The sequence below is a fragment of the Eptatretus burgeri genome, chromosome 8 (genome assembly GCF_056783735.1).
Source record: "Eptatretus burgeri isolate ZD-2024b chromosome 8, Ebu_testis_v1, whole genome shotgun sequence".
Lineage (NCBI taxonomy): Eukaryota > Metazoa > Chordata > Myxini > Myxiniformes > Myxinidae > Eptatretus > Eptatretus burgeri.
In genome coordinates this window covers 23,983,105-23,998,303 of record NC_140968.1, presented here as the reverse complement: position 1 = coordinate 23,998,303, position 15,199 = coordinate 23,983,105, and the positions used below count along the sequence as shown (strand labels likewise).

The 15,199-nt window shown below is 41.2% G+C and overlaps 1 protein-coding gene across 7 annotated transcripts in view; it reads left to right on the top strand.

Moving 5' to 3' along the window:
• The window catches only part of TBC1D5 (TBC1 domain family member 5), a 123,277-nt gene that overhangs the window by 46,100 nt on the left and 61,978 nt on the right, over positions 1-15,199 (top strand). For 6 of the 7 annotated variants that reach the window (XM_085891175.1, XM_085891174.1, XM_085891171.1 and 3 more), the window contains 2 exons: positions 2,790-2,879; positions 4,683-4,757. In XM_085891175.1, coding sequence (XP_085747301.1) covers positions 2,790-2,879; positions 4,683-4,757 — 165 coding nt within the window. The remainder of the gene's footprint in view (positions 1-2,789; positions 2,880-4,682; positions 4,758-15,199) is intronic. The other variant, XM_085891177.1, reaches the window with a different exon arrangement.

Sequence of the window (15,199 nt, the reverse complement as noted above, 5' to 3'; positions counted from 1 at the left end):
TTTTTGGGAGGATGTCGGAGAGATCAAGTTGCGGTGCATCGTTTGGCAATGTCAAGATCTCGGACCTTGATTTTGCAGATGATGCAGTCATCTTTGCGGAGACTTTAGACATCCTCTTGGGGGCCCTCGAGGTGCTGAATGAGGAGTCGGAGCCGTTGGGATTACGGATTTCTTGGGTCAAAACAAAGATCCAGGCTTTCGGTGACATCTTGGATGCTGCTGTCCTGTCTGTGTCTGTTTGTGGTGAGGATGTTGAGGTCGTGGATAGATTCACTTACCTTGGCAGTGATATTCATGTCTCCGCAGGTTGTGAGCCGGAGGTCAATAGACGTCTGGGTCGGGCCTGGGGAGTCATGGATTCACTGGATCATGGGGTGTGGCGCTGCCGGTACCTGTGCGGGAGGACGAAAGTCCGAGTCTTCAGGTCCTTGGTACTTCCAGTCTTGCTCTATGGGTGCGAGACTTGGACTTTGACCAAGGATCTGAGACGGAGACTTAATTCCTTTGGTACCAGGTCTCTTCGGAGAATCCTTGGCTATCGCTGGTCGGATTTTGTGTCCAACGAGCGGTTGCTGAGAGAGACTCGGATGAGATTTGTTACCTGCATAGTCCGTGAGCGTCAGCTGCGGCTGTATGGACATGTGGCTCGTTTTCCTGACGCTGATCCTGCTCACCAGATTCTCTCAGCGAGGGAGTCTCATGAGTGGAGGAGGCCAGTGGGCCGACCACGTGCCTCATGGTTGCAGCAGGTTGACCATCATCTCAAGGAGATGGGGATGGGCCTGGCATCTGCCTGGGGGATGGCCAGACGGAGGCCCCCGGAGTACCGGCGGAAAGTGGACGCAGCGACGCGCTGTTCTGGCACATGCTCCCATACCTGACCTGACCTGGTTCTTCTTCTTATTATTATTATTATTGCGTATGGCAGCTTGCCTGCTGGGTAGCGATCATTTTGTTGGGCCGCGACTGTGCCGCTAATGCTGTGCCCTGGTACCAGTAAACTGGTACTCATTTCACCGACCTCGGAAGGATGACAGACTGAGTCAACCCCACCTGGTGTTCATTCAGTGGAAAACGGGGCTCAAACTCAGGACCCGAAGATCCCAAGCCAGCCACCCAAACCACTAACCAGGCTGTGGTTGGTCTGGTCTGTTATTCTGTTTGTCTCTTTGTCTGTCTGTCTATGCCAATCGCCTACACGTCACATTTTTACTTTGATCTTCACGAAACTTCACCACTTGGTGGAGGTAGTAACAAGCTTGGAAGCATGTGTTTGTCTGTTCCATCCTGATCTGTTCAATGCGCTGGCTCTTCCATTCGCCTTGACTATGCAAACAAAAAAAACGAGAACGGCACTTGGGAGAGCACACACCACCACCAGGTTGGAATCAGTTTATGTTTTGTATCCCACTGATAGGCCGGATATGGATCTGGACCTTAACTAAAATGGAATTGGCTTGCTCTTGTCACCTAACCAACTCATCCACTAAGCTTTGTCATTCGTCCACAACTTTTTGGAGATGTTTTGTTATATATCGATTTTGGCCCCATCTCTCAATGTTGAAGAATCATTTCAAAATAAGTTTTTTTTTATTTTTATTTTTATTTTTTTTTAAATTCTCATATCTGAATTCATATCTTCACCAAAATCGAATCGATTCATCCTTTTCATACACCCAACCTGTCCACCAAGTTTTGTCCGAATCCGTCCACAACTTTTTTGAGATATCCTGTTCATAGTCAGACAAACAGATGAGTGAAAACATTGCCTCCGTTCACCTTTGGTGGTGAAGGTAAAAACAATTTTTTCAACCAATTCACTTGATATCTATGTATAGACTGTATAATGTAACTGAGAAACACGGGTAGACGGTGAACCCCACCGAGGTGAAGTCTTGGTCGACCCCTGTGAGTATGTCTATTAATTATGTACTGTTTGACTGCGAGTTGGACTATGAGTACCTCGTCTTCTTCTTCTCCTCCTCTTCCCTTTATAAGGGGTGAGGTACAATGGCACCAAGCTTCTGCCCTGCCTTGACCACGATACTCCTCCACTCCCTTCTGTCCTCAGCCAACTCTCTTCACTCTCCAACCACCCCAACCTCACTGATATCCATCCTCACACAATCATCCCATCTCAACCGCAGTCTACCCCTTCCTTCTACCTTGCTCCCTCAACCTATCCGCAAGAAGTGTGCAGCCCATCTCAGCCAGCTTTTCCCTAATCTCCCCGTCAAGCTCATTGCCACACCAATCTCCTCCCTCAGTTCATCCATCCTCCTTCCGTACAACCTCTTCACTCCTGCAATCTATTCTCCAAAACATCCCCCAAATGAACAATGGAAACTACAAAAAAAACATCCACACCCACATCACCAGAAACGAAATCAACAACTGAGGCCCAAACAGTGTCCTGGGCAGTAACCCACACCCATCCATGACACAGACCAACTACTTCACTCTCCAGATCCGATCGTGTTCACCTTGCATGCCTCTGCTGTGGACACCACCCACAGCTATTACACGACAAACACAGACTCGGCGATACTACTGACGATGCCTGCAACCTCTGCCAGGCCGCCCCACATGCAACAAAACACACGATGGAAGACAGCGTGGTCCTGGCGCCACTCCTGGGAGATCGATCGGCTATCTCCGTGCCGCGGGTCTGTTCAAGCAGAAATGACTGGGACAAAACCTGTGTTGAAGTCACTTGGGTACACTGGGAAACTGTTCCCTGTGGGTCTACTGTTGAACTGATGCATTACATCGCCATATGTGTGTTGCAGCTCTACCTGCAGTGCCTGCCTGAGGATCGCAGTCTCTGGCTTGAGCATACGCAGTGCCAAAGAAACAACTACAAAAGTGTCAAGCAAAAGGTGACCAACATGCCAGGGAATTGCAGCTGTGGTTTGTTATGTACTTTTATGTTTCTTCTTACTTTTCACAGGAGGAATAATTTCTTTGGGACTGCTGGTTTGGCCCACTTGTAGTTTGCTACTGAGCCGGGGATGGTACCCGAAGGACTCGAACCCGGTCATGCCGGAGCAAATGCTCCGCAGAATAGCCTGAGCGTGAGGCGGCTTCCATTTGAGCACGCGAATCGCGATTCACGGTAACCGTCATCGATTTTAATTGAAGCGCCAAAACATTGGGGGGGGGGCTATGACTTCTCCAACATAATTTATTCCGCATATAGGAAAAAGCAAGTACATAATAAAATGAATAATTAGGGTGGAGGACACAGAAGCCACAGAAGCCACAGAAGCAAAGAAACCTGAATGGCACAAACACTCACTTCGCGAAGAACAAAAATGGACTGTGCCATCTTATCTTATTCTACACTTATCGAGACACATGCACACAGGATAAGAGCAAGATGACACAAAAGAAAAGAGTAAAGAAGATGATGGGAGGTAGACTGGGTGAGGTCTTCCCTTAGCCCTCGGCTCTGTGGGCTCGTTCTACGTGGGACGTGTGGGCTCTTTTTTCCCCATGCACAGTGGGCTGAGAGATGGGTCACTCAAGCTTTGTTGTGTTAAGTATTTGGGATCCGGACAATGTCACTTCTATGAGCAGTGTTTTTCAGATAGACTCCAGGCTCCCGCACCGAGTTCGGGGCTCAGGGTGCAACTGATTCTGCAGCACATCCTGCTGCGACCCTGAGCTAAACTCTCTTTCCTTCCCTGGAGCTGTTGTTAAAATCCCCTTCGTGTGACGTTGCTCTCGCCATTCATTGGTACCCCGTCAATCATGTTTGTGCCAAATTGAGTGTTTTCGATGGTTCACTTACATTGTCTGGGAAGACAACACGTGACAGCATGGTCGATGCAGCACGTCGCTTCACGGGCCCAATCGGTGTCCAGATGTCGACCTCCCTCACACGGACAAGAGGCTTCCGTGACCATTACCGTGACCTGCTCACAGGTGGAACGTCAGCCTAATTAAATAATGGATTAGAGGGGAGGTGGGGGGCATATAGTCAGTGAAACTACATGGGGTTTGAAGGGATATTATGATCTCATCGAAACAACCGAATCTGGCAGCGCTAATTGGGAAAATATGATGCAACCAATGTAAACATGCAGATTAAAAGACAACTACTCTGATTAATTAACCCTTATGAGTCATTTCCTTTACAATATTGACTGTAATCATCAAGTAATTTAATGAAATTGGATTGGCTCTTCTCTTTGCCAAAGTCTTCATCTCGTATCTTATTTTTATCATGACGATTTGATGAATGATCATTCATTCATGAGTAGATGAAAACGTGACATTGACGGGCTTATCGTTTAAACAAAAAAAAGGAAAAAAACCTAAGTGCTCATTCTGAGGATATTGTGAAGTCCACTCATGGTGCAATAACGAGTTTAATTATCTTTAATGATTGTCAAGGGATAATAACATTGTGTAGTCAGTATGAAGGATTCACTTGCTCTTGGTTTTAAAATTAGTTTTCATCTTCAGCTACGAAGGAATTGAATAATCACAAAACGATGCTATCGGGGTGTGGCTGTGGGCAGGCGACTATTTTAACAGGTGGTTAAGCGTTTTGTGGAAAGAGGTGGGTTGCAAAGTTAACTGCCAGATGTTTGCATGCACAAGAGAACAACCTCCATTTGTGCCAGCATTAACTGTCTTGCTCGTACATTCTGTCTCTGTGACGTGTGCGTTTGCAGCACATCACCAACCCACATGAAGAGGAAAAGGGCCAAGACCTGAGCATCAATAACCCCCTGTCACAGGAGGATGAGGTGCTGTTCCTTAAACATTATTGAGGTTTTCAAAATGCATTTTGGAAGTTCTACTTGTATGTATATTGTATATTTGTCTCTGTCTTCATTGTCATCTTCCTATTTTCTGCATTTCTTCCTTGTGGCGGTGCTTATAGGGAAATTAAACTGGCAGCAAAATTTGAGAATGATCATTATTGAATATTTTAATTTTTTTTATACAGATATTCATGCTCATGGAAGAGCTGAAAGAAAGAGTGCAAAGAAGGTTAGATACTGACGTATAACCCAATGAGGGAACAACAAATGCAAAACGTAGCTGCCTACACAAAAATTACGAATAAAGTCACGAAGTTGTGGTCGCTGCTTGATGTTGTATACACCATGAACGCATGGAAAGTGGAAAAAAGAATAACATTGCTCAACTCGAGTCATCCTCAATTTTTGAATTTTTTTTTGTTGCCCTTTAAGTTTAGAGACAAGCCGGTAGGCGACGAGGGATTCGCTAGGATCGAAGCACTGGATACTATGCTTTTCATTCTGACCTATCCACCGACGAAGATTCATTGCCAAGACTTATTGGTTCACATACAATTGTTCCTCTGCCTGGCAAGATTTTTCCTATTGTGTATTTTGCCAATTGGCACTCCTCATAAAAAAATGACAGTAAATAGACACCCTATTTTTGAAGGACTACCATTTGAAAAAGAATTGGTTTGCTGGTTTGTGCTGTGGAACCACGCATTGCAGACACACACACACACACACACACACACACACACACACACACACACACACACACACACACACACACACACACACACACACACACACACGGAAAACCTGATAAACTTCTCTCAATGCTCTTGTTTGACCATACCTCCTGAGCCACACAATATTTTTCATAAGCCACGCCCACTTTCCTATGCCACTCCCACTTTTTATCAACCACGTCCACTTTCGCTAAGCTCCGCCCACTTTCCTGAGCTCCTCATAAAAAAATGACGGTGAATAGACACCCGATTTTTGAAGGACTACCATTTGAAAAATAAAACCTCAATCAAAAATCGGCTCGAGTAAAATTTTCTAAATATGTCGAAGTGTTTAATTCCGAAGTCTCGTTTCTCTACATTCAAAACTGAAGGATGAGTATTGAAAATACTGTACGCGGTTTTTCGGCCGCTGCACAGCAACGGGTGGTTGCTAGGCAACGAAATTCAAACGCGCACATTCCCAATATATATTCCACATGTTGGCAAAGTTTCATCGAAATCGGTTTGCTGGTTCATGCTGTGGAGCCTCACGTTGCACACACACACACACACACACACACACACACACACACACACACACACACACACACACACACACACACACACACACACACACACACACACATACACATACACACACACGGAAAACCCGACAATAAGGGATAAGGGATATCAAGCATGTATAGCGAATCCAAAAACAGCTGACCCAGTCACTCTACCTTGGACATGCTGCTTCTTCCCTCCCAACAATGGATGGAAGCCCTCAGTCTCAGACATGAAATCACTGCTGTCTCTGGACATATTTTGAGTCTTTGATGCAGTCTCAATCTTTGCTGTTGGTTTAATGGTTAGGGTGGTGGGCTTGGGATCCTAGGATCCTGAGTTCAAATCCCGCTCGGCTGTTGACTTCATACTAGGTGGGGTTGACTCTGCTTGTCATCCTTCCGAGGTCGGCAAAATGAGTGCCAGCTTGCTGGTATCCTGTGTCGGAGTGGCAACCAGTCCAGGATTGTGCCCAATAGCCAAGGAGACTGCTTAGGCAGCACTCTCATGCTCTGCACAGAGTATGATCCCAATGGATGGATGGATACAGTCTCACACCTCACTTTGATCTCCACACTCTCTGTGTATGACATCCATGGCTACCTCCCCTCATGGCTCACTGACTTCCTCCATTTCCTTATTCAGCATGTGGCTCTTAACGGCATCCTCTCATCTCCTCTCCCGTCAAGGCTGAAGTGCCCCAAGGCAGTCTCTTGGGCCTAGTCTTGTTCCTCATATTTATCAATGATCTTTCAGATTCCTTGGAAAATCCTCCGTGTCTCTTTGCTGATCATTTCACCCTCTGCCGCATCATTTCTCATCCTTCAGACAGGCAGGCAGCAGTCTATTGTTTCTCTGCAGACCTTGATATAATCAGGAACTGGTCCAACACTTAGAATGCATCTTTCAACCCCGACAAATCCCACACACTCACTCTGTCTCTCCGAAAGGACCGCTGAGCAAACCCTCACATCGACTTCCTAAACAAACCACTTGAAGAGGTTAACTCGCTCAAACTTTTAGGCCTCACGATCAGCCATGACCTTTCTTGGGCAGACTGTGTTTCGAAGATTTCCTTCAAAGCCAGCCGCTGAATGTGCATCCTTCGTCGTGCAAGGCCTTTCCTTGGCCAGTGTGAACTTTTGACAACCTACAAGGCCTTCATTCGCAGCTTATGGAGTACTGCTCTCCCCTTTGGCCTGGCGCCCCTGCCTCACTCCTTTCCCTTATTGATGCCATGGAAAGCAAGGCCCTCAGAATCTTTGGGATCTCCAGTCATGAAGCTGAGTGTATAGGCCTGTTATTTTCACATCACAGGCAGGTTGGTGAACTCAATGTATTCTACCACCACCTTTTTGGTGTTGCACCCTCTGCCCTCTTTTGGCTCTGTCCCTCTCATGTTTCTGCACTGTGCACAGGGTCTGGCAGTAACCTTCTTCTTGTTCAACTCCCAAAATGCAGAACCACTGCTCATCTCCACTCATTCGTTCCTCTTTTTTCCCCCCGCTGCTTGTGGATTCAACTTACACACTCTCTTCAAACTCATTCTTCCCTTCATGTCTTCAAGACAGCTGTTCACCACCATCTCAAGTCACCCCTCATCCAAAACCATGATCTTCTCTGCACTTGTTAAACCACCCCCACCCATCTCAAAATTTTGCTTCTGTATCCATATTGTCCACCCCTTGCATTCTGCCTTACTCCTCATCGTTACCTGCATCCCTTGTTTGTCTGACTCCATCTACTTTCTCCCTCTGCCCTGCTGTTGGCATTTCCCCTTTCACCTGCCGTTCTCTTTGTTATGTTGTGTCCTGATCTGTTCTGTAGCCCAGTTCTTCCATTAGCCTTGACTGTGTATAAAAAAAGCAAGACACTGGATCTAATGTGGAAAATTAGCTTTGATGAAATGGAAGGAGGAACTGTCGATCCAACCTCCACGTGCAGAAAACCCTTAACCAGAATTTTTTCCTCTCTGCTAATCCACATGAGAGTACACTGATTATGTATTTGACTTGGAAGCTCCGCTCCGATCCTTAGATTAATGTTTACACAAAACACCTCATTGATTTGATGTAACTTGTTCAGATTGCAATTTGTTTGCGAATTATAAATTGTTCTCGGTCATCACCACACATTCCCACTCATTTCACACAACATGGTTTCCAATTTTTATCAACAACTCAAATATGAACACATACCCATTCTTAGTTAGGTTTTATCAGTCTCACCCAGAAGGGTTGCGAGATTATTGCAGCATGTGCGTAAGTAGATGATAAATGGGGTTTCTGGGACTCCCATTCAAATGAATGGGGAAAAAGGAAAAATCTTTCTGACTCAAGCCCCAAAAGCCTAAAATAGGAAACTGATTTTCTCCCCACCTATCCCCTTCCCTCCCATACAAGCAAATGTAAAATTGAGACTGATCTTCTCTCCACCTATCCTCTTCCCTCCCATACAAGCGAATGTAAAATTGAGACTGATTTTCTCCCCACCTATCCCCTTCCCTCCCATACAAGCAAATGTAAAATTGAGACTTATTTTCTCCTCACCTCTCCCCTTCCCTCCCATAAAAGCAAATGTAAAATTGAGACTATGAAAGATTGAGACTTACTGATTAAAGCACTTCTTCCCTTTCATATTTTCATTCCACTCAAAGAGCGAACCAACGAATATTTGCCCATGTTCTACTTTAGGAAATAATGTATCATATATTAATATTATCAATCATATCCTCATATACATCACTTGTCTTAATTTCTAATATAAAACGATCTGTATCCTTATCTAACAATTACACATTATCCTTATACTTTGATTTTAAGTTATTATAGTAATAGTCATGCATGAACAACTTTGACAAGTCAAGAATTGATGTTCCTATATAAAATGGTTTATCCATTTCAATACTCTCTTTTTTCAAATGAATAGCACAAAAGTTCTCTGAAAACACCTCCGCTCGCTCAAAACTGGGTCTATTAATTAACTTTGAAGCCTGTTTCCAAGATGTAGCAAGTCTTATGTTTTGTCGATTCCTAACATTTTCCAGTCTTTCCAAATCCAGCATTATTCATTAATTTATAAAAGTCCTTCTCAAAATCTGTTTTTGCTTCTGTTCTCCTTTTTGTATTAAAATCAATACACTTCTTTAACCAATGACTTTGTTTAAATTTCAAAATCTTATCACTTTTCCGCACTCTCAACCCAGCAGATAAATTAAATATTGTCTCAAGTTCCTTTGATGCAAAACATAACTTTCTTTATCATTTAATGTAGTAAGTAGTTTTTCTGGAGATTTACCGTTTATATTAAATGACTGTTGGTAATCACGTAACCATTCTTTGCTTGGACTTTCTTTATCAGGGGCATAAGATAGGTCTTTATGTTTGTGATACAGTTCTTCTGGATATTTTAAATCAACCTCAAAATAATATCCAACTTTAGCTTCATCCAATTCTTTTTGAGAGGAGACAACAATGTCTTGTAAAACTTTTTCATAATGTTTTTCTTTAACCTATTTAAGTTTTCCATAAGGTAAAGATTGAGACATAGCCCACCCATACAAATTGTTAGCATCATAATACATCAGGTAAGAGTTGTCCTCATTCTTATTATAATCAGGAAGATATTTGTTATTTGCTTTAGCATATCTCTGGGAACATACTTGAGATATTCCTCCTCTTTTAGCCTTCTCTATCATTAAAAGCATATCTATATCACTGATTAATTCCAAATTCTGCTTTGTCATTTTTAACATAGCACTCCAAGCCAAACCCGGGGCCGTGTAATCGTGAGCGGGGTCAAATCCAAAAGAATTTTTATTGTGACAGACTGTTCTAAAAGTTTCAAACACATCAGCCATTAACAATACATCAGTTTTAAGATACAAATCATGATATTCTCCAAGATTCTTTATATTAAACTTCTCCCAAACCTTTTTAGCTTGTGTATAATCTCTATCGGAAATATGAGTTTTATTCAACTTGCTACAGAAACTTTCCCTTGAAGGAAGTTGTGTTTCTTTAAACTTCTCAAATGAATCCATGTAGTCATACGGATATGTTCCCTTTTGTGACGAGAGATTGAGAAATGTGATTTAAGATTCTCTTCTTGATTTGAGAAATGTGATTTAAGATTCGGTAAGTTTTTAATATTTGATGCTGTTAGATAATATAATGGACTTGCCATAAACTTGTATGTGTCAAGAAATCTGATATGGGTTACGGGGGATGTATGAGATGTATTTTTGATCTGTATTAGGAATGGCAGAAATATCTCCAGATGTCTTTGAAAGTTCATTTAAAAATTGATGTGTCATAGTGAGCGTTGTTGTGAAGAAAGACAGGAATAAAGTTTGGGGGCTTGTAATTAAGATTACAACGGGAATGAGCTAGACCTCTATATTTTCCAGTAAGATCACAATGATCCCAAACTTTGACCTCTCCCTAAATTTTCTCCTCACAAATGTGACAGATACTGTTCTTTCTAAATGCCTTTTTCACTCCCTTTGTTAATGACATTGGTTTTTAGGTTTTAACCATTATTTCTCTTGGTCTTATACAGTCTTTTCCCAATCATCTTACAAACTCCTCTGAGGCATCTTCTCCTCTATAAAGTTCTAACTTGTTGTATTCATCACGAACAGATGATTTGATATAATAACAGAAACCACAAGGAGTATGTTTTTATCCCCCGCCATGTGGCTGAAGGGGGATATTGTTATCACCCAGGTCGTCCGTCCGGCTGTCCGGCTGTCCGTCCGTCCGTCCGGCTGGCTGGGCGTCAACATTTATAGGTGTGAGTGCGATAACTCATAAACTGTTCGCCATATCGATTTGAAATTTGGGTCACACATGTACCACCTGAAAAGGAAGAACTCTATTGATTTTGGACGTGGCCGGATCCAAGATGGCCGACTGGGGCGGTTGTCCGGCTGGCTGGGCGTCAACATTTATAGCTGTGAGTGCGATAACTCATAACCTGTTCGCCATATCGATTTGAAATTTGGGCCACTCATGTACCACCTGAAAAGGAAGAACCCTATTGATTTCGGGCATGGCCAGATCCAAGATGGCCGACATGGGGCGGCCATCTTGAAAAAAATGTTTTTTCGCCATATCAATTTGAAATTTGGGTCACACATTTACCACCTGAAAAGGAAGAACCCTATTGATTTTGGGTGTGGCCGGATCCAAGATGGCCGACTGGGGCGGTCGTCCGTCTGGCCGGCTGGCTGGCATGGCGTCAACATTTATAGCTGTGAGTGCGATAACTCATAAACTGTTCGCCATATCGATTTGAAATTTGGGTCACACATGTACCACCTGAAAAGGAAGAACCCTATTGATTTTGGGCGTGGTCGGATCCAAGATGGACGACTGGGGCGGCCGTCTTGAAAAAAATGTTTTTTTCACCATATCGATTTGAAATTTGGGTCACACATGTACCGCCTGAAAAGGAAGAACCCTATTGATTTTGGGCGTGACCGGATCCAAGATGGCCGACTGGGGCGGTCGTCCAGCTGGCTGGTTGGACGTCAACATTTATGGCGTCAACATTTATAGCTGTGAGTAAGATAACTCATAAACTGTTTGCCATATCGATTTGAAATTTGGGTCACATATGTACCACCTGAAAAGGAAAAACCCGATTGATTTTGGGCGTGGCCAGATCCAAGATGGCCGACTGGGGCGGCCATCTTGAAAAAAATGTTTTATTCGCCATATCGATTTGAAATTTGGGTCACACATGTACCACCTGAAAAGGAAGAACCCGATTGATTTTGGGCGTGGTCGGATCAAAGATGGCCGACTGGGGTGGCCATCTTGAAAAAAATGTTTTTTCGCCATATCGATTTGAAATTTGGGTCACACGTGTACCACCTGAAAACGAAGAACCCTATTGATTTTGGGCATGGCCGGATCCAAGATAGCCGACTGGGGTGGCCATCTTGAAAAAAATGTTTTTTGTAATAAATGGAAAACCGCTTATTTGATTTCAATTATTTTTCAATGGCGGGGGATTATTCCCCATCTCTGATGGTATATTTGATATTTATTTGTGTATGATTTATTTGGATTTGGAGAAACAGTATCTATCTTTTCAAGGATACTTTCAAAATCAGCATATATCACAAACGGATGTTTTATAGATTTGTTAAAATCTTTGAATGATATATTTGAACCTGCTTTTGGCAAATTGATTGCGGTTGATTTATGATTACTACAATATTTTGAATGTTGATTTAATCGTTCTTTTGTATGAAAGGAGTTGAGACATCTCTTGGGGGATAGGTTTTACATTTTCTCTTGTATAGTTGTGATTTGGTTAATCTTGATAATTTTTTGATGAAAGCATAATGTGATTTTTTTTCCTTTGAAGTAAAGTAGAGAAGGTCATTGTGTGTTTCATCATTTTTATAGTTGTTTGAAATTTTAAATATCTGAACTTTGTTTGTATCCATTAATCCATATACATTAACACATAGATTATTCATTTTCTCAAATTTAGGAATATCTCTCAATGACATTGGAAACTTCAAATCTTTAACATTTAATGTATTCTCGTATTTCTTATAATGTTCAACCCTTTCAGGTTTCCATTGTGGAGGATGTAAGTGAGCAAGAACAGACCATAGAAAACATTTATTATCTTTGTTTTGAATATTAACAACTGCTTTCTTAAGTTTTATCTCTTTTGGTAAATCAATATAAGAAGAAGCTTGAAGAGGAGATGGGATAATTGATACTCTAATGGGTATAGGTTCAACTATTCTTAATCATAAAGACCTAATTGGTTCAACTGCTTCTGCTGTGGGAAATGTAGTGGGTGCTATAAAGAGTATAAATGATGGCCAAAAGGAATCTCATAAATTGCAAGCAATAAAAGAAATTAAGAAAGGCAAAACTCAGTTGTCTCCCCAAGAATGACAGAAAATAATTCAAATACTTGGGTCAGGGTTTCAAAAGTTTTAACATCTTTTTTCCTAAATAAATACAAGTATGGAAGCAATTGATAGTATGTATGATTTGGATGATACCATTCATTGTCATCTCAAACTCTACTAAAAAAGAAGACTACTTCAAGGTAAATGCAATAACTGGAACAGACTGGAATGCAAATGGCACAAAAAGTTTTGAAATAAATAATCAACAAACTTATTTGAATCTAACCAAAAGTTTCTTGTTGTGTAAATTTACATTCACTAAGGCTGCGAATAACACAAACATGACACTCGTAAATGATATCTTCTGGAAAATGTTTGATAGTATTTGTTTGGACATTGGAACACAAGAAGTTGAAGCGGTTGATTATGTCTCTGCGATATCTGAAATGATGAAATTTACACTATATTCATTTCGTGATAGAATGGGAAAGGGGGCTGCCGAAGGTTTTATTCCTGATATGGCAACGGGAACAAACACAGACCCTGGATATAGTCAATGGAAAGGAATGTATAATGATACAAAAGCAGGTCATAGTTTTACTGTGGCAGTTCCTCTTAAAGGTATATATGGATTTTGTGATCATGATAAAGTTCTGTATGGTCTTCAAATTAGATTTCAACTGCAAAGGAATGATAATGAAAATAGATTGCTTTTTGGTGTGGGTAATGCTTTTGCTGATCAGAATAAATTTCTAATTGATAAAATCAGTTGGTGTATTAGTGAATATACTCCTAATCTTAAAACAGAAGAGATGTTGAATAGAAGACTTAACTCAAAGAAGCCACTCAATGTATCATACCTTAAAATAAAATGCCAATACGTTAAACTGAACCAAACCACTTACACGTGGAATTTGGGCGTTCTGGAAGGAAAGCCACGATATCTGTGGCTCGTTTTTTTAAACCAGATGGTGATACTGCTACTGATAAGAATAATGCGTTGAGTGATAATGCTAAGGTGAAACAACTTCACGTTTCTCTAGATGGAACATTTTATCCACGAGATAGATTGGAAATTAATTGGGAAAAAATGATTGTACTGAAGCATACAAGTCTTACCAAAAGGTGTGTGAAAGTAATGGAAATAAAGAACCCATTTTTGATATGACAGCATTTACAAGTCTATACAATCTATGCGATTGTCCTGAGTGCTCAAAAGGAAACTATAAAGTCTAATCGAGTGGATACTTCCCTATACATTGAAAGAGAAGAGAGTGAAGAAGTTGATACATATTGTTTGCTTTTGGAAGAAACAGAATTACAGATAATGGTGTTATGATTAGTCTCACATAATTTTTTGACAAATAAATGAGTAGTAAAGTGCCAACTGGGTATATGTTAATCAAATCAATCTTCATAAACTATCATCTTGTATTCAAAATCAAAAGTCTTGTATGATTAACGTTAATACAATTCAGAGAAAAGGAGCAGTAAGAATTTATGTTTTGCTCACAAGAGAACAGGTGAAAATCTTGAACAATACTGGCTCACTTAAAATTAAAATGTCAAAACCAATGTTGAAGAAATATCCAATAAGAGAGATGAGTGGAGGATTTCTCCCATTTCTAATTCCTTTATTTGCTGGTTTAAGTGCGGCTGGAGCATTGACGGGTGGTATTTCGGCAGCGGTGAAAACTGCCAACGAAAGGAAGGCTCAACTCCAGGCTCAAAAATAATTGGAAAACATAACAAAGAGTTGGAGAAACAAATGAATGAAAGTGGTGTAATTGTAGATTTTGCTGAAAAACTTGAAAGTCTGCCTGATAAAGTGAGATTGTTAGTTGGAGATATGCTTTTTTCTATCACACAAGCAGGTGTAAGATTAACTAAAAGGGGTAATGGATTATATCTTTCTAATAAATAAATGAGCATTGATGAGTGGTTTAAAGAATTTGGAAAGAATACAACATCAAATTTAGAACTTATCAAATATTGTAAGAAATTAAAAATTCATAATGTGGTTATTTGTATGAGAGATGAATTAACAAATGTGTCTAAACATACAAAGAGTATTATTATGAACTTAGAAGATAATAATGGGAACGGTTCTCATTGGGTTTGTATTTTTAATGGTCAAGACATATAATTTTGATAGTTTTGGTCTTCCACCACCTATTGAAGTAATAAAATTCTTACAGAATGGTGTTTATCAAACATTTCAAGTCCAAGAATTAAATTCCAAGTGTTGTGGTCAATTATGTCTC